This window comes from Anomaloglossus baeobatrachus, chromosome 3 (assembly GCF_048569485.1).
Source record: "Anomaloglossus baeobatrachus isolate aAnoBae1 chromosome 3, aAnoBae1.hap1, whole genome shotgun sequence".
NCBI classification, from domain to species: domain Eukaryota; kingdom Metazoa; phylum Chordata; class Amphibia; order Anura; family Aromobatidae; genus Anomaloglossus; species Anomaloglossus baeobatrachus.
Window position 1 is genome coordinate 559,134,468 of NC_134355.1, and position 20,766 is coordinate 559,155,233.

At 44.2% G+C, this 20,766-nt stretch overlaps 1 protein-coding gene across 3 annotated transcripts in view; it reads left to right on the plus strand.

The window, feature by feature from the left end:
- Window positions 1-20,766, plus strand: part of THAP4 (THAP domain containing 4) — a 38,872-nt gene that overhangs the window by 4,263 nt on the left and 13,843 nt on the right. For 2 of the 3 annotated variants that reach the window (XM_075340849.1, XM_075340848.1), the window contains exons 2-5: window positions 6,197-7,098; window positions 12,820-12,979; window positions 14,831-14,940; window positions 16,967-17,070. In XM_075340849.1, the coding sequence (XP_075196964.1) occupies window positions 6,324-7,098; window positions 12,820-12,979; window positions 14,831-14,940; window positions 16,967-17,070 (1,149 nt within the window). In that variant the 5' untranslated portion in view covers window positions 6,197-6,323. Of the gene's footprint in view, window positions 1-6,196; window positions 7,099-9,781; window positions 9,857-12,819; window positions 12,980-14,830; window positions 14,941-16,966; window positions 17,071-20,766 lie in introns of those variants that run through there. The other variant, XM_075340850.1, reaches the window with a different exon arrangement.

A 20,766-nucleotide genomic window follows, 5' to 3' on the forward strand; every position in this document is an offset into this window, starting at 1 on the left:
TGACGTTGCAGCGACGTCCCGTCGCTGTCGCTGTGTGTGACATCCAGCAACGACCTGGCCCCTGCTGTGAGGTCGCCGGTCGTTGCTGAATGTCCAGCTTCATTTTTTGGTCGTCACTCTCCCGCTGTGACACACACATCGCTGTGTGTGACAGCGAGAGAGCGACGAAATGAAGCGAGCAGGAGCCGGCGTCTGGCAGCTGCGGTAAGCTGTAACCAGCGTAAACATCGGGTAACCAAGGGAAGACCTTTCCCTGGTTACCCGATGTTTACGCTGGTTACCAGCCTCCGCCGCCCTTGCTGCCAGTGCCGGCTCCTGCACTGTGACATGTGGCTGCAGTATGCATCGGGTAATTAACCCGATGTATACTGTAGCAAGGAGAGCAAGAAGCCAGCGCTAAGCAGTGCGCGCGGCTCCCTGCTCTCTGAACTGTGACATGTAGCTGCAGCACACATCGGGTTAATTAACCCGATGTGTGCTGCAGGAGAGCAAGGAGCCAGCGCTAAGCGCCGCTCCCTGCTCTCTGAACTGTGACATGTAGCTGCAGCACACATCGGGTTAATTAACCCGATGTGTGCTGCAGGAGAGCAAGGAGCCAGCGCTAAGCGCGGCTCCCTGCTCTCTGAACATGTAGCACAGCGACGTTATGATCGCTGCTTCTGCTGTGTTTGACAGCTAAGCAGCGATCATAACAGCGACTTACAAGGTCGCTGTTACGTCACCGAAAATTGTGACGTAACAGCGACGTCGTTGTCGCTGTCGTTAAGTGTGAACCCAGCTTTGGGGATTTATTCAAAATTGAAGGCATACTGAACCAGCATGGCTACCACAGCATCTTGCAGCGGCATGCTATTCCATCCGGTTTGGGGTTAGTTGGACCATCATTTATTTTTCAACAGGACAATGACTCCCAAACACACCTCCAGGTTGTGTAAGGGTTATTTGACTAAGAAGGAGAGTGATGAGGTGCTATGCCAGATGACCTGGCCTCCACGGTCACCAGACCTGAACCCAATCAAGATGGTTTGGGGTGAGCTGGACCGCAGAGTGAAGGCAAAAGGGCCAATAAGTGCTAAGCATCTCTGGGAACTCCTTCAAGACTGTTAGAAGACCATTTCCAGTGACTACCTCTTGAAGCTCATCAAGAGAATGCCAAGAGTGTGCAAAGCAGTAATCAAAGCAAAGGTGGCTACTTCGAAGAACCTGGAATATAAGACAAATTACCAGTTGTTTCACACTTTTTTCTTAAGTATTTCATTCCACATGTGTTAATTCATAGTTTTGATGCCTGCAATGTGAATCTATAATTTTCAGAGTTATGAAAATAAAGAAAACCCTTTGAATGAGAGGGTGTGTGTACTGTGATTTTATATATATATATGTGTGTGTGTGTGTGTGTGTGTGTGTGTATATATATTTTAGCCTCTGTGTTAGCAGACAGTTTTCACTGGGGGCGTACACTTCTACTCCTTGTATTATGCTGACCAATCATAAGCATGCAGCAGCAACAGCAGAGAAAGAACATGCCCCCAGCACAGCTCAGGACGGTTTTCTTAGTGTGTGAGATACAGCACCGATCTCCTGGTTTAACCTTCTGCAACTTGTAATTGCTCTGCCGTCAGATCTGTGCAGGCTGTCATTACATGTCACTCAGGAGTAGCCCAGAATGGCCAGCTCTGCTCTCACTGCAGAGCAAGTACAAGTTTTTGTGAGCACAACAGACATAGGTGGGATTATGGCAATGGCACCTTTGAGCTTTCACCTTGGGACAGGCAGTGTGGTAGAAGAGCAGTACAGCAGAGGTGACAGTGCTGAGAGGAGGAGAGCTGATAGAAGGGTTTGTAATGTGACACAGCCAAAGTCAGCGTTGCTGCCCCTCACCCACACTGTCTGCTGGGACTTTATCTAAGGCACATCTTCACACATCCATGTCTCCGGTACGTGTGAGGTCCGTCTTCACACATACTGGAGACACGGGCACACGTAGACCCATTAACCCCCTCAGCCCCCAGGCGTTTTGCGTTTTTCCGGGTTTTTTTTCCTTTCTTTGTTTTTTTGCGAGTCACGTTGTAGTTTTAAATGAAACCATAAGTTTTACCATATGGTGTACTGGAAAACAGCTAAAAAATGTCAAATATGGAAAAACTGCAAAAAAAGTGTGATCACGCAATAGTTTTTGGGATATTTTATTCACCATGTTCACTATATGGTAAAACTGAGGTATCTATGTGATGCCTGAGGTCGGGCGAGTTTGGAGGCACCAAACATGTAAAGGTTTACTTTTATCTAAGAGGTTAAAAAAATTCACAAGATTGTCCTAAAAAAGTGGCGCACGTTTTGCGCCATTTTCCGAAACCCGTAGCGTTCTCATTTTTTGGGATCTATGGCTCAGTGACGGCTTATTTTTTGTCTCGAGCTGACGTTTTTAACCGTACCATTTTTGCATAAATGCTACTTTTTTATAGCCTGTTATTGCATTTTGTGCAAAATTTGCGGCGACCAAAAAACGTAATTTTGGCATTTGGAATTTTTTTGCAGCTACGCCGTTTACCGATCAGATTAATTTATTTTATATTTTGATAGATCGGGCATTTGTGAACGCGGCAATACCAAATATGTGTATACTTTTTATTTTTTTAATCCTTTAATTTTCAATGGGGCGAAAGGGGGGTGATTTTAAACTTTTAGGTTTTTTATTATTTTTTAATTTTTTTTAAACTTTTTTTTTTAAGGGTTTTTTTTTTTTTTTTTTATTTTACTAGGTCCCCCTAGGGGACTATAATGATCAGCAGGCTGATCACTTTTCCATATCTCCAGATCACAGCTACAGAGCTCTGCAGATATGGTGACTCATGTTAGCTAGAGGCGTCATCATATGACCCTGTGCTATCATCGCAACCACCGGAAGTCACGTGATCACATCACGTGACTTCCGATGGGGGCGGGATGAGTTATCCTAATGGTGACACGCATATACATCTTTCTGCCAGATTTCGGCAGCGAGATGTAAGGGGTTAATAGTTGCAGGTGAAACGCGATTCCACAGGCGACTAGCAGGCACACATGTTGTGAATGTCAGTTATGCTTTGGCTGCTGGGAGGCTCCCTCTTGTGGTCAGGAATGGTTTGGACAGAGACCAGGTGTGTTGAGCAATGGGCGTTTCCATTGCTAACTCTCTGCTTATTTAAACCCTGGTCTGCTAGCAGGCTATGCCGGATGTCAGTTGTTCTTTGTTCACCAGCCCGCTTCATCCTGCTCCAGACCACATCAACCCCAGATAAGTGCTTGGCTCTTTATTTGTTGTTTGGTTCTTTTTGTTCTTATCTGAGTTTGTCATTTGCTGTGGTTGTTTTCAGTTTATTTGCATGCTTGGATCTTCCCTCTCAGTTACTTAGCTGGAAAGCTCCCTGCAGCTATGTTTGGAGTATTGCTCCTATTAGTCCATGTGTTTGTTGCTTCTTGAATTTGTAATGATCCCTGCTTTCTGTTCATTGGTATGACAAGAGCGCCTGGTATAGGACGGAGTTCAGATCTAGCGATCTGAGGGCTTTTTGTACTATCAGGTTTTTGGATTTTTGCAGGGTTTTTCTCTGGCCACCATCAGTCCCATTCCTATCCTGTCCTATTTAGTCAGTAGGGCCTCACCTTTGCTAATCCTATTCTCTATCTGTGTATTGTGTTTTCCTATATCACCGCAGTCTTTGAATGTGGGGGGCTTGCTATTCTTTATCTATTTTCTGAGGCAGCGAGTTATTCATCTTTCCTTCCTTTAGGATAGCTAGTTCTCCGGCTGGGTTCGCGGTGCACAGGATGTTAGTTCACCCCTCGGCTACTTCTAGTGTTGTTGGTTAGTAAGGGGATGGCGGCCAGATTAGTTACCAATGCTCTTGTCACCTTTTACCAATGATTTATGGTGGTTTTCCATGGTTCCGGATCATAACACACACATGTCAGCTGTGGAAATCAGCTGATATGTGTGCGGAGCGCCGCGGCCTGCCCATGGCAGGGGGCGGGGATTAACAACCTCACACGATCCATGACGTACCATGTCATGGGTCGCTAAGGGGTTAAAATCAATGGGGCTGCACACACATGCGTGTTTTCAAATGGACTGTGTGTCCGTTCGCTCCACACGTAGACATGTCCGTTTTTCTCCGGTAGCACAGATGTCACACGGACCGCACGGATGTGCTTCGTGTGACATCAGTGTGACACATACCAGAGAAAAACACATTTCTGTGAAATAAAATAAATTTCTATACTCCCCTTCTCCAGCGATGCTGCTGCTGCTATCACTTGCTTCCGTTCCCTGCTGATTTAACTCATTGCATATTCACTGCACTTCGGGCCGGAAGCAGCAGCAGCGGGGAGTCAGCATGGCCGGAGACCACAGAGTCGGAGACATCAGCACCACAGACAGCAGCGACTGGGATAGGTGAGCAGAAAGTTCCTGCTCTCCGTGTGTTATCACGGATAGCACACGGAGAGCATTCGTGTGCCAAAATCATGGCACATGGAGGGCCACAAGCACCTTTTACACATCCGTGGAAAATGTGTGTGTTTTTCATGGACGTGTGAAACAGTTCTAAAATGTATTACTTATCTATGCTCTACTCTCAGTAATTTCTAATAATGCAGGAGCTTTGTCCAGGGGATCCGGGCTCTCTGGCATTACATCTCACACAGGAGTAGCCTGTTCTGAGCTATTGTGGGGTGTGTTCTTGTCCTGATTGATGCTGCCTGCTTATGATTGGTTAGCATGTTACAAGCCCAGTGAAAACTATCTTATAACACCTACTTGGTGTTAAAGAGAATTAACTCATTAGGTGCCAATAATTGAATTGCTAATATCTCCGCAAAGATGCAAAATTAAAAATATAGCAAAACATTTTTTCCACTCTGCAGAAACAATTTGGGCCAGCTGTCCATGCATTCTTCTTTCTGCAAATACTAACCATATTGTAACAGAAAGTGGAGGTCACAGGCCCCCCCGCGTACTCCCAATTACCGTGTTTCCCCTAAATAAGACAGGGTCTTTTTTATTATTTTTTTTTTTTGCTCAGAAAGATGAGCTAGGGCTTATTTTCAGAGGATGTCTTATATCCCATGAACAACCATCTACATTTATTTATTGAAATATAATTATGTCATCACATTCTGGAACATCAACAATTTGTGTCTATAAGATTACTGGTTCAGATGCACATTTTCTTGTCTGATTTGCTATTCTCATGGTGCAGAATCAGTCCTATAGTGGTGGGTACATACCCTATTTACAAAGGTATAAATTACCTGCTTGAATTTATTATTCTCTGTACTGCTAAGTTTACCCCCAAAAGAAATCAGACACCTCCTAAAAGATTTGCACTTACCAGACCCCAAACAATTAGTGTTGGCAAGTGAATGGGCTCTCACATACAAATCTGTCGCTGTTGGGTCCCCATGCGATCTACAGCGGCTGGCTCCCCCTGGTGACTGGAAGCAGTATCACTCATGTGGAATGATACCGGTACCCTATCTGTTTATGAGAGTTGCAGTGTAATGCAGCTGGAACAGAGAGGGACCTGACAGCGATGCAGCTCTCTGTGTGAGAGCCCATCTACCATTGGCACTTACTAACTGGAATAGTTTGTGGCCTGGTGAGTGCAATTGTTTGTATTTTTTTGGGGGGAGGTCTACTTTCTTTTGAGGATGTCTGCTTTCTTTGATGAAGAGTTCGGCTGTATTCTTTAACTTTTTTAGTTGCTTGGACACTTCCTTATGGATGCACAACTAGGGCTTATTTTTTGAGTAGGGCTTATATTTTAAGCATACTCAAAAAAGCTCCAAGGATACTACTTGGACTTAATTTGGGAGTTGGCCTTATTTTTAGGGATTAGGGTAGTGGAGGTTCTAGGGGTAAGAGCTTAATTTATTGAACAGCAGATCCTACTGACCTATGATTTTGGGGTGCTCAGACAGTCCTCATTGAAATGGTCTCTTTGCTTTGCAGGACTGTAGTAAAAATGGTAGCAATTTTGGTTGCTATCCAACTTTTTTCAGAGTGGGATATACAAAATAGTATTTTTATCAATCGGATCTAAATCAAAGATTTTTATTTAGTGCTGAATTTTCTTTTTATTATTTATTTTTCAAAATATTGTGTTATTATACAATTGTGTGCATTTTATGGTGAATACTTTCCTTTTTCTTCCAGGTTTCCTCTGAAGGATTCTGCCCGCCTCTACCTGTGGACAGCCGCAATCCAGCGCGGTGACTGGACTCCGGGCCCTTACTCATTCCTGTGCAGTGAACATTTCAGTGAGGACAGCTTCGTGCCCCGTATGCCTGACCAGCACCCTCTTCTCAGACCAGATGCTGTGCCATCCCTCTTCAGAGGTGGCAAAGAGGTAAAGAGAAAAGGAGCATTTGAGCCACAGATATTGCGGCTTGGAAAAAGAAAACATCTAAGGAAAAAGATATCCCCGTATTCTCTAGAAGATAAAGGGCTCCTTGTGTCGCCAAGTGGAGACTTTGTAGGTAAAAGTGATGCTTGCAATAAAACTGATGCTAGGGACCCCGGCCATAGTCTTCGTCGATGTAGCCATCATATAGCCTCGAAGTTTATCTTCACTCTGCACTCGTACAGTCGCTCTTCAGCTATGACATTTTCACAAAATTCTGATTCTTCACTTCATCAACTGGAAGAAGGAACCAATCACCCAAATGATCTACATCTTCAAGAAAAGGACCGACCGTCGTCATCTCCTGACTATGGAAGTGAGGACATCTTGTTTACTGTAGGAGGTTCTCCGACATCATTTGGTGGCAATAATACAGCATTGGCCTCAATAGCACCGGTTTCTTCTAGCGTATGCAGCAGTGAAGTATTTGAGTCGCCTGTATATGGGGTACAGGACACAATCCCAGGTATACAGACTGAATATCCTTCTCATGACATCAATTCAGAGGTTTTGGACACTTTTGATTCCCCACATTCATATTGCTCCATAGAAGAGACCACGACCAGCCAAACAAATCAATGCGATAACCAGGAACTTACAGCTGGATTCAGAGAAGAAGAGCCCCGCAGTGCCCTGTCAGGCCATAAAGCACGAGGTGAGGACGGACTATGACATCATGTTATCACTCTGTACGTATTCACCATTCACTCTGTATTGCACCAATACGTGGGCGTACTATTGAGTACACGCTTCAAGGGATTTCCCACAAACAAAGTTAATTTTAATCAATAGATTCTGGAATAATAAGAAGTTCCACAATTGGATGTTTAACCCCGTCACCTTGGACATACCAGTATATCTAACTTTGCGGTGCCTTCTCGAACTTAGATATTCTGGAACATCCTGGAGATCTTGCGGATCACAGGAGCTTTGCCTGGATGATGCTGGGAGCTCGGCTTACGTGACAGCCCCTGTGCCGCCCCTGACTGTTTAACCCCCTAAATGCTGCAATCAATTACGATCGCAGCGTTTAGTGGCTGTGAGAGGGAGTGCACTGCCTCATCCATGCAATCGGGAGTCTTGCGACATAATCACAGAGGCCCAATCAATGCAATGGCAACCCTTTTAGACCATACTGGGAGCATGGTCTGAGAGGCTTCTATCAGTGTAAAACTAAGGCCTCTTTCACACATCAGTTTTTTGCCATCAGTCGCAATACGTCGTTTTGTGAAAAAAACTGATCCAGCGCTAGATCTGTTTTTTTTCTCATTGACTTGTATTAGCAACGAATTGCGACGTATGGCCTAAGGTTTCATCCGTCGTGTGACAGATCCGTTGAAAAATGTTTGTCCGGCTGACGGAGCCGACATCCACATGAACGTTTTTTTTGTCTGCGTCGAAAAAACGGACAGCGACGGATCTGTCGGCGTCTGTCGTTTGTTATAATGGAAACCTATGGGCGGAAGATCCGTCGCAATCCGTCAAATAACGGATTCCGGCAACGGATCCGTTTTTTTGTAACCGAGCATGCTCAGATGTGTAAATTCCATTCTTTGTCATGAAAAAAAGTGGTATGACGGATCCGTTTTTAAACTGGGTCCATTGCAACAGTTTTACCACAATCTGCGATGGATCAGTCGCATCAGTCACAAAACGAATTGTGACTGATCGAAAAAACTGATGTATGAAAGAAGCCTTATGGGTATAATCCATTGCAATGCTGGTGCATTGCAATGGATTATACCAGTGATCAGAGTAATAAAAGTTACAGTATGTGCCCATGTAGCAGATTTGTGTGTAGATTTTCTGCACACAACTGCATCTTTTGGCGGGAAAAAAGCAGCAGAAAAAATGCGTATTTTTCATTGTGTTGTTTTTTAGTAATGGCGAACGTGGGGGTCCCTGCACTGTACCCCTGCAATCTCCGGCTGATGTTACAGCCATCACCTCGCTCTCAGAGCGGTGCCTGTGCCGTTCCTGGCAGTTTAACCCCCTGAATTCTGTGATCAATGCGATCGCAGCATTCAGGAGGCAGAGAGAGGAATCGCTTACCTCTGCCTGGCAATCGAGTGTATATAATGCGATTAAAGGGCCCGATCACTACCATGGCAACCCTGGGTCGTCATTATGACGATCCCGGGTTACTGAGCTACGGAGAGCCTCGCACACCATGCCGTATGCATGGTGTGTGAGGCAAAGTGCTGCGATATAATCCACTATACTGATAAAGCATTGCGGGGGATTCTAGAAACACAGAAACAGTTGTCATGGTGTTTCTTTTTTCTGCAACAAAATCTGCAAGGAAAAAATAAGCAACATGTGCACAGCAAGTCAGGACTCTTGGATGCTTTTTCTTTGCAGTATTGATTAAAATCTGCAAAGAAAAGCACATTAAAAAAAGCAGCAAAAAGGCAACGTGTGCACATAGCCTTAGAGAGACCAAAGGCCGCTTTACACACTGTGATATCGGTACCGATTATCGCCAGCGTGTGTACCCGCCCCCATCGGTTGTGCGACACAGGCAAATCTCTGCCCGTGTCGCACAACATCGCCCAAACCCGTCACACTACTTACCTTACCTGCGAGGTCACTGTGACCGGCGATCCGCCTCCTTTCTAAGGGGGCGGTTCGTTCAGCGTCACAGCGACGTCACAGCAGCGTCACTGAACCGCCACCCAATAGAAGCGGAGGGGCGGAGATGAGCGGGACGAACATCCCGCCCACCTCCTTCCTTCCACATTGTGGCCGGGAGGCAGGTAAGGTGAGGTTCCTCGTTCCTGTGGTGTCACACGGAGCGATGTGTGCTGCCGCAGGAACGAGGAACAACTTCGTTACTGCTGCAGTAATTATATTTGAGAATGGACCCCCATGTCACCGATGAGCGATTTTGCACGTTTTTGTGACGATGCAAAATCGCTCATAGGTGTCACACGCAACGGCATTGCTAATGCGGCCGGATGTGCGTCAGAAATTTCGTGACCCCAACGAGATCACTTGAGCGATGTCGTAGCGTGTAAAGCCCGCTTAAGTAAAAAAGGGGAAAAAAACGCAAAAATATTTAAAAAAAAAAAAAAGCACAAAAATAAATAAACATGTTTTGTTTAAAAAAAAAATAAAAAAAAAATTAGACATATTTGGTATTGCCACGTCAGGAACAACCTGATCTATAAAATTCTCACCTTTTTAACCCCTTCAGTGACCAGTGTTCTGCAGTTGACACTGTTGTCACATTTTCTAGGGGGAGATGTGGTATTGTGCTGTCACTTCCTGGGGGAGTGATCACATTACAGTACTTAGTAACATACAGGACATGTGCTGAGTGTAATGGGAAACTCTGTCTCCCAGCATGCACTGCTCCCTCCTGACGTCACATTTGTCTGCGGAGGAGAGAATGGCAAGTGATCTCCGTGCAGGTAAAGGACTGTGATCGGAGCGGACGTGTACCACACAGAGCCCACCCTATACAGATGAAGCACTGGCACTAGTGACTGACCTTTTAGTGACTTTTTTTATTTTTTTTTGTCCCTGTTGATCTTTAATTTTCGGCAAGATAACATGCTGTGCATTAATATGACCGCTGCAGCCAATCACTGTCACTGGTAGCTGTATGCTGTACGCAACCACTAATAAGCGTGATTGGCTGCATCGGTCACATGGATGTACATGATGTCATATAGTTGAATATTTTTTTTTCTACAGCATATTATTACATTTTATTATTTTTTTTGGACAACCTCTTAACTTTTTTTTTATTACTTTTTTTGTTTCTATATTGTTATTTTTAGGAATGTTTTATCCTGTCTAAATTTTGGACAGTTAATAAATCGGCCTCCCCTGTTCTTGCAATCAGTGGGGTCTCATAGGTCCGAAAAATCCCTGTGGACAAGTTTTCACTGTAATTAGCAAATCATTACCAGGACCACATTATTGAGGTTTTTTTTAATTAATGTCTAATGTACATGAAGTAGAAATAGTATAAATTGTGTTTATGATTACCGTATTAACCACTAGGAGGCAGTAAAGGACTGAGGGAATTGTGAGATGGGATGTAATTTTAGTTGTATAGAAATATAGATGGGGCTAAGGGGTTCCACAACTGTTTGACTAAGACCTTGTGCGCACTAGATGGAATTTCCCGCGGATTACCCACAGATTTGCTGCATGTTTCGCTGCAGAAAATGTTCAGAACATCTCTGCAGTGATTCACCAGCAAATCCTATGAGAAAAAAAACTGCTGTGCGCACTATGCAGATTTTGACAGCTGCATGTTTTGCTGCGGGATTCCCGCAACAAAAACAATTGCATGTCACTTCTTTTTCGCAGGTAACTGTGGGATTTCACTCCATTGACTGTAATGTAATCGTGAAATCCCGCAGGGAATAACACAGGCAGCAAATTCTGTGCGGTTCATTGCATTTTCCTGTGTTATTCCCTGCGGGATTTTGCGTTTTTCGGGACATAATGTTCATCACTGGCCTGCGTTTTGCAGGGAAGTGATGTCTTTATGACAGGAAGAGGAAGCGGAGCAGAGTAAACACACACACATCACACTCACACACAGACATATAGAATGCACATAAAAATCAAACGTACATATAAAAATAAAAAAAAGCAAACAAAAAAAACCCATGGGCTCCGCTGTATTTTTACCATCCAACCAAGGTAAACACACAGCGGCGGCCCGGTATTCTGAGGCAGGGGAGGGCGAGGGCCAGGGTTAATGCCCCCTCCCGCAGCCAAGAATATCAGCCCGCAGCTGCCCCGGGACTGTCGCATCCATTATGCAACAGTCCCGGAGTGTTCCCGGCTCGTCCCGATTGCCGTGATTCAGTGGCAATTCGGGGTAATAACGAGTTAATGGCAGCGGATCGCTGCCACTAAGTCCAGGCTTAATCATGGCAGCGTCTATGAGACAGCTTACATGATTAACCCGAAAGTAGAGTGAAAAAACACACACACCGAAAAATCCTTTATTTTAATCCACCGAGGTCCCACGATGCTTGCAGACTGCTGCAGCCGCATCTGACACACTGTACTGAATGCAGCCTCGTAACGAGACTGCAGAGAGGTAACTACAGGTCATTTCTCACGGTCGGTAATGTGAACACATTACCACTTGGGAGAACTTGCAGTGTGTCCTCACAGGGACTCTATCTATCCCTCTATCTATCTATCTATCCATCCCTCTATTGAGATACGGAATATCTCACCTTTTTAACTTGTGTTTAAAGGTGAACATATGCTTTAAAGGGGATGTCCGGTGAAAACAAGTTCTCATCTATCCACAAGATAGGTGATAACTTACTGATCGGTGGGCTCCGACTGCTGCGGCCTGTACTGATCAGCAGAACATGGAATTTTTGTTCAAATCAGAGTTTATTGCATATTATGAAACAGTAACACAAATATGCACAGATTTGGCTTGAAGCGTTGTATATATATCAAAAGAATACTTGATACAGGAATGAATATGCTTAATACAGAAGTAAATCAATACAGGAATACATAAAGAATAAGTCCTATAAGTAAAGAGAGGGAGCAGGAAGTAAGAAGGAAAAAGCAGGAGAAAAAGGGGGGAAAACAAGAATGACAAGAAAGTCCTGCAGGGGTGTCCTTGCCCTTTAAGTGCCTGTAAACCGATCTAACCAAAGCGTCAAGGTTCACTTCGTGATCCAATGTCTGGAGAGTCTCTGAACGTTACCCAAGGAGTCCAAATATCAAGAACCCTTTCCGAGCTATCGGTTGCTTGGCCTATCAGCTCCTCCATCCGGAAAAGATGGTTGAGTTCACAAACTCCATCTCAGTGGGAGACTTCTCCTGTTTCCACAATTTGGGGATCAGCCTTCTAGCAGCTGCTAAGAAGTGTCTGCAAACTCTTTATATTTAGAGATAGAAAATTCACTCAGAGACAAGAGCGCAAGTTCAGGCGAAAGCCGTACCTTAGATGTAGAGACCATATGAAAAAGATGAAACACACCCTCCCGAAAGCAGAACATAGACTTTTTATTCCCAAAGGGCGACTTTTATATGGCCAGCCGCTGCTCCGTTCATTACCTAAAGGGCTCATGGAAACAGCTGAGCGCAGCACTGTGCAGACCCATAGGGAGTGAACGGAGCAGCGGTAGAGTACTGCTTCATTCTAGACTGGATATAAAACCCCAATTGATGAGGTGTACCCGTAGTCAGACCCTCACCGATCAACAAATTGTCACCTCTTCTGCGGATAGGACATTGAACATACCCTTTAAGGCTTAGCAATCTCCTTACACCAGGGAAGAAACCAAAAGAATGAAGAGACCTATTTGTAAGACTGTATCAGAGCAGGTTTTATGTATTTACAATAGCGTTTGTAAGTGACCATGTGTTATTCTGACAGGTACTCCTCCCTTGAACCCAGCAGTAGCATCTCTTGCCTGGATGCTGGGGACATGGGTATCAGATCCCCCGGGTGAAGGAGAGTTTCCATCCATCCCCTGCTTCCGTTACATGGAGGAAGCGGTCGTCTCACATGTGGGGCAGCCCATGCTGAATTTCACGTGAGTGATGCAGTAGGACAGATGATGGGTCTCTGCAGTTTTGTATTACATACACCTCAATGCTGATGGCTTATAGGTGGTTACTATGACACAATAGTCTAGGTTTGTTCTATAAATACATATTGAGACTGTAGACTATTTAATTTTAGATAGGAAGAAGGAAATAAAGTATTTGCTGCTGCATGTTATACAGTATACAGTGGGTACGGAAAGTATTCAGACCCCTTTACATTTTCCACTCTGTTTCATTGCAGACATTTGTTAAATTCAAAAAAGTTTATTTTTTTCTCATTAATGTACACTCTGCACCCCATCTTGACAGAAAATAACAGAAATGTAGACATTTTTGCAAATTTATTAAACAAGAAATATTGAAATATCACATGGTCATAAGTATTCAGACCCTTTCCTCAGACACTCATATTTAAGTCACATGCTGTCCATTTCCTTGTGATCCTCCTTGAGATGGTTCTACTCCTTCATTGGAGTGCAGCTGTGTTTTATTAAACTGATAGGACATGATTTGGAAAGGCACACACCTATCTATATAAGACCTCACAGCTCACAGTACATATCAGACCAAATGAGAATCATGAGGTCAAAGGAATTGCCCAGGAGCACAGATCTGGCCAAGGTTACAAAAGAATTTCTGCAGTACTCAAGGTTCCTAAGAGCACAGTGGCCTCCATAATCCTTAAATGGAAGAAGTTTGGGACCACCAGAACTCTTCCTAGACCTGGCTGTCCAGCCAAACTGAACAATTGTGGAAGAAGAGCCTTGGTGAGAGAAGTAAAGAAGAACTCCAAGATCACTGTGGCTGAGCTCCAGAGATACATTAGGGAGATGGGAAAAAGTTCTACAAAGTCAACTATCACTGCAGACCTCCACCAGTCGGGCCTTTATGGCAGAGTGGCCCGACGGAAGCCTCTCCTCAGTGCAAAACATGAAAATTTGCATAGAGTTTGCAAAAAACACATGAAGGACTCCCAGACTATGAGAAATAACATTCTCTGGTCTGATGAGACGAAGATAGAAGTTTTTGGTGATAATTCTAAGCGGTATGTGTGGAGAAAACCAGGCACTGCTCATCACCTGCCCAATACAATCCCAACAGTGAAACATGGTGGTGGCAGCATCATTCTATGGATGTGTTTTTCAGCTGCAGGGATAGGACGACTGGTTGTAATTGAAGGAAAGATGAATGCGGCTAAGTACAGAGATATCCTGGAAGAAAACCTCTTCCAGAGTGCTCTGGACTTCAGACTTGGCCAAAGGTTCACCTTCCAACAAGACAATGACATAAACACACAGCCAAAATAACAAAGGAGTGGCTTAAGAACAACTCTGTAACTGTTCTTGACTGGCCCAGCCAGAGCCCTGACCTAAACCCAACTGAGCATCTCTAGAGAGATCTGAAAATGGCTGTCCACCAACGTTCACCATCCAACCTGACGGAACTGGAGTGGATCTGCAAGGAAGAATGGCAGAAGATCCCCAAATCCAGGTGTGAAAAACTCATTGCACCATTCCCAAGAAGATCCATGGCTGTACTAGCTCAAAAGGTGCCTCTACTCAATACTGAGAAAAGGGTTTGAATACTTATGACCATGTGATATTTTAGTTTTTCATGTTTAATAAATTTGCAACATTTTCTAAATTTCTGGTTTTTTTTCCGTCAAGATGGGGTGCAGAGTGTGCATTAATGAGAAAAAAAAAGAGGGTTTTTTTAATTTACCAAATGGCTGCAATAAAACAAAGAGTGAAAAATTTAAAGGGGTCTGAATACTTTCCGTACCCACTGTATGTGTTCAATAATGGCAGTGTATTTACTTAATTAATTTTGTCGTGCAGGTTTTGTGCCTCTAACCCAGAGACGGGGAAAGCAATGCACAGAGAATGTGGATTTATTCGTGTGAAGCCTGGGACCAATCAAGTGGCCTTTATATGTGCCCAGAACACAGGTAATATCCACAGACAACAAACCACAAAGGAATTCCTAGAAAACATGTGCGGTTATCATTATTCACATATTAAAATTAGTTCTAATTAAACGTCTACTTGCACTATATAGACGATATAACGCATGCATAAGAGCAGTGAACGTATACAGTGTGTCCACCCATATCCTGTCCACCGCCATTAACTTGAGAACGGCGGCAGCTATAGGCATAGAAGTGGTGTCTAGGTATAGTAATGTAGCCATGCGCTGTGCAATGAAACCACCTATAGCGCCACCTGGTGGAAAACAACGGTGTTAGCATTTTTATCTCGAAAACGGAACGACATAGAGAAAAAAAGTGAATTAAAAAATTGTAGGGCATCATCAATTCAATACGAATCGACACCTTGCATACAGAAATGCTATGTTATGAAACCCATGACCCCCCCAAAAAAACATTGAATGGTGGTCACGCATATGGCGTTCATTTAACTTTGATGCTCAAAGTGGCCACAGTCAGCTGCAATGCACATCTGGACTCTGGACAGCATACTGTATCTTGCTGCACGTTGTGCAATATGGTAGGTGACACGTTTGCACAAGCATCTGTAATACGTCGTCATAGGTCCTGCAATGTTGTTGGAGGGGTCGCTTACACCGGCTGTTTGATGTGACCTCACAGAAAGAAGTCCAATGGGGTCAGGTCAGGTGAACGTGGAGGTCACTCCACGCAGCCACCATACCCAATGACTTGTAGGAAAGTCTCCATGAGGTATCACTTCACATCCGCAGCCTTGTGAGTTTTACACGTTCTAATCACAGCATTTCTGTATGCAAGGTGTCGATTTATATTGAATTGATGATGCCCTACAACTTTGTAATTCACTTTTTTTCTCTATCTCGTTCCGTTTTCCAGATAAAAAAGCTAACTCCGTGTTTTTCCACCAGGTGGCGCTATAGGTGGTTTCATTGCGTAGCGCATGGCTACTTTACTATACCTAGACACCACTTCTATGCCTATAGCTGCCGCCGTTCTCAAGTTAATAGCGGTGGACAGGATATGGGTGGACACACTGTATAATCTGTACATACAATATATTTTAAAGCTATGCTCACACAAGTGTTATGGTTTCCATTGAAATTGGCACTGTAATAGATCCAATGTATTGACTTGTGTAACAGGGTCTGTTTTGAGTTTTAACTGTATTTAAAGGGGTATTCCCATCTCCAAGATCCTATCCAAATATGTAGTAGGTGAAGTAATAATGATATTAGCAAATATCTCCAATTAGAAATTAAGTATAGTTCTCCTGATCTAGCCATATCTCTTACCTCATGTGCAGAGTATTGCAGCTTAGATATCCATGGTTACGACCTCAAGGAGCTAACTGTGACTATAGGAGTGGACATAACCATGGATACCTAAGCTGCAATGCCCTGCACATAAGGTAAGAGATATGGCTATATCAGGCAAACTATACTTCATTTCTCATTGGACGTATTTACTAATATTAATATTATTATTACGCCTATTGCATATTGTGATAGGATCTTGGAGATGGGAATACCCCATTAACATCTGTCCAGGGGATGATTGTTGGGATTCCTTGCCATTTAGTAAAATGATGGTCCATTTTACCGAGTCCCTAGTTCTTCCTCATTACATGAATATGGTATTAGCTTGAAAGGATCCAGTGATGGAGCATGTACACGCACCGCTTTTCCATTCAATGTATATGGGGCCGATTTAGCATCCATTACATTATAAATGCTCTAACTGGGAATGAAGCTAGTGGTCTCCAGTAGTAGACTGGAATAACACTTGCACTTTTGGACGCAGTTTTTGTTTTTGCTGAAGGCGTAGTAGGTCAAAAAGAATAGAAATTATAAAGGGAAAACTTCTCATTCCTGCTTGATCTTCTGGTTTTGGCTCAAAAAACTATGAAAATTGCATGATGTGCCTCCAACCTTATCAAGATTTCTTATGCCTCCATTAACGCAGATTGACCCTCATCTTCCATAAAATCTGTACGTCTTGTAACTTTCAGGTGTAGTTGAGGTGGAAGAAGGCGAGGTACAAGGCGAGCAGCTCACTCTGACCTCACAGTCATTAAGCAGGATCAGTTTTGCCAAAGAGCCTCATGTCCAGCAGGTAAGAGTGCATTAATACGATGAGAAGCGGTGCCATTGATGTACCATGCTATGATACCACAGTCATGTCAAAAAGTTTTGAGACAGAGACTAATTTTAGTTTTCACAAAGTTTGCTTCTTTAGTGTTTTTAGATTTAAGGCCGCTTTACACGCTGCGACATCGCAAATCCGGTCGCTTTAGCAATGCCGTTGCGTGTGACACCTTTGAGCAATTTTGCATCGTTGCAAAAACGTGCAAAATCGCTCCTCGTTGACATGGGGGTCCATTCTCAAAAATAGTTACTGCAGCAGTAATGAAGTTGTTCATCGCTATGTGTGACACCGCAGGAACGAGGAACCTCTCCTTACCTGCCTCTCGCAATGAGGAAGGAAGGAGGTGGGCGGGATGTTACGTCCCGCTCATGTCCGCCCCTCCGCTTTGATTGGCCGGCCGCTTAGTGACGTCGCGGTGACGTCGCTGTGGTGCCGAACGTCCCTCCCCCTTGAGGGAGGGATTGTTCGGCAGTCACAGCGACGACGACGACCAGGTAAGTGCGTGTGACGCTGCCGTAGCGATAATGTTCGCTGTGGCAGCGATCACTCGAAATCGCATTCAAGACGGGGGCGGGTGCTTTCGCATACGATATCGCTAGCAATTGCTAGCGATATCGTAGCGTGTAAAGCCCACTTTAGTTGGATGTTTCTACAATTATCAGCAGCATTTCATTTGTTTTTACACATTTCTTGACAAATACATCAGGTTTGTGTAAAGCCTCAATATTCACAGGGTTGACCCTTATTTTCAAGACTTCCACAATTCACCTTTGCAGCTGGATATCAGCTTCTGGGCCAAATCCTGCCTGATGACAACCCATTGTCCAATCAGTGCTTGGGGCTTTTCACAATTTGTGTTTTTTGTTTGTGCAACTGCTGTTTGAGGATCAACCACAGGTTCTCAATGTGATTGAAATCTGGGAAGTTTTCTGGTCATGGACCTCAAATTTCAATGTTTTGTTCACCAAACCACTTAGTTATCTCTTTTACCTTGTGACATGGTCTCCCTCATGTTGGAAAAATCATTGTTCATTACCAAATTGCTCCTGGATCTTTGGGAGAAGTTCCTCTTGGAGGATCTTCAGTTCCCATGCTATATTCATGCTGTGATCTTAGGCAAAATTTTGAGTAAATGGGCTCAGGATGCTTTACTGTTGGTATGACACAGGACTCATGGTAGACCTCACCTTTTCTTCTCCAGCCAACCATTCTTTCAGATGTTCCAAACAGTATTAACCCCTTCATGACCTTTGATGTACCAGTACATCATAGGTCGTGTGTGTCCCTTTAATGCGGGCTCCCATGGCAAGTCCGCATGTTTCCTCGCACATGTCGACTGATATGATCAGCCAACATGTGAAGCTAACAGTTGCAGGTGGATCTCTGATCCACCTGCGGCTGTTAACTAGTTAAATCCTGCTTTCAATCTTTGATGGTGGGATTTAAAGGAAATCTTTCACCCTTTTGAGGTTTGTTTTTTTTCTTAAGTTATTAATATGGACATACAGGTAGAATAGAGATGAAATTGGCCATACCAGTGTGCCTCCTTTGATGAGGGTTTGTAGTGGAAAAATCATGTTTTATATCTTCTATCTTCTGGACTATGGGGCCTGCAGTGCCCAGAAGATAAGCCGGCCTCCCGTCTTCATTATACAGGATTCTTCCTCCCCTTCTCTTTAGTATACCTGTGATGTCAGGTGTGTGTCCGGAATTCCCACTCCTACGCATTCTGCCTGCTACCTGTCCCCTGCACTGTGAAGTTGCAGTGACTCCGCGGCGCCTGCGCACAGCAAAATTGAAGACTGTCCACAGAAGGGAATCTTGATATGCCACACCTGGGAGGTGCATGGAATATCTCAGCAAAGGAGAAGTGCAGATTTAGACAAATTTGTGAACAATATTTGAGCGAAAAAGGCCTTTTGTGTACATAGACAAAGTCTAATGCCGGCGTCACACGGTACGATATATCGTGCGATATGTCGGCGGGGTCACGGAATTCGTGACGCACATCCGGCATTGTTAGAGATGTCGTACCGTGTGACACCTCCGAACGACTGTGAACGAGCAAAAATACTCACCTTATCGTTGCTCGTTGACACATCTTCATTTTCAAAATGTCGGTCCTCCTTCTGTGCTCCGGTTGTTCATCGTTCCCGAGGCAGCACACGTCGCTCCGTGTGACACCCCGGGGACGACGAAAACAGCTTACCTGTGTCCCGCCGGCAATGCGGAAGGAAGGAGGTGGATGGGATGTTTACGTATATAAACTCAAACACTTTTGTTTATGCTCCCAATTTTCATGAGCTGAACTCTAATGCCGGCGTCACACGGGACGATATATCGTGCGATCGCATGAGACCCCCGTCGTTTGTGCGTCACTGGCAATTCATTGCCCTTGGGGCACAAAGTCGGTAACCGCCGTCACACGTACTTACCTCCTGCACGACCTCGATGTGGGCGGCGAACACCCTCTTGAAGGGGGAGGGACGTTCAACGTCACAGCGATGTCACACAGCCGCCGGCCAATAGAAGCGTTGCAATCTCAAACTCTTCCTCTATTGTGGTCTCGCTAGACATTTCCTTAAAGACTGCTGGGCACACCCTCAAGCAAATAAACCATCGTAAAACACCTAAGCCTGGGTGATTGTCGAGGAGGTCAACCAGAGACACCGCTAACTTCATAGATTCAGGACTGGTTCTGAAACCAGGATAGGATCGTTGGGTTGGAAGAACCCATTCTAATTTTTGCCGTTGACAGGACACTGTTACCCCAGAACCTTGTAAAGCTGGTAATGGTTGAATTCACGCCCTATATTGTTATGTATCGGGAATCCCATTCCCTGTATTCATAATCCTGTCACCAGTGTCAGAGGGATATTGTCAATTGTGGTCCTTATTGTCATAAGAAATGTCTTAATTCTGTACAGATTTTCTCCGCTAGTCTGGAGGGTCTGCTGGGGGGGTCACTGAAGGACTTCCGAAATGTGTTCTTGAAAAAGAACATAAATTAAATGCTGATGTCTAAGCATTCGGTGTTCATGCTCAATTAAGGACTAATAATAATGCTCTATCACCACAGAGCATACATCGTATATAGACAAAAGTGCAAAGGAGACAAAATAATTGATAAAATTAATTTTTATTATTTATAAATATTAAAAGCGAAAATAGGATTACCGTTAACAAATAGCCAGTAGGTGGCACCACACTACCATAATTGCAGGCTTACAATAATCAACACGCCATTATATACAATGAAATTATGACAACAATGTACAAGTCAGAAATACCGATATTAGGAGCATGGTGCCACTTCTCTCGATGCGCATTTTGGCTCTGTGCCGTCTTCTAGAGGAGTTGCCGCCAACTCTTAACATCACATCCTTTTACAAAAGAGCAGGCCAATAGAGGGAGACAACTTACCATTGTACTGGTGTGTAGTGTATCACCAATTGTTATTGGTGCATGTGATTGCCGACACATGCCTTATCACCAGCATGCCAAGACGCGTCTGATTAAAGAGCAAAGGACCGAGACCGGCGACACCCACAAGTCATGTGAGCAGAATCTGGGTCAGGTGATTGCAGCGTCATCCTTGTGTTGACACGGCTGAGAACACCAGCGAGGACACGTCCGCCCACATGTGCATAAATTGGCAACCAG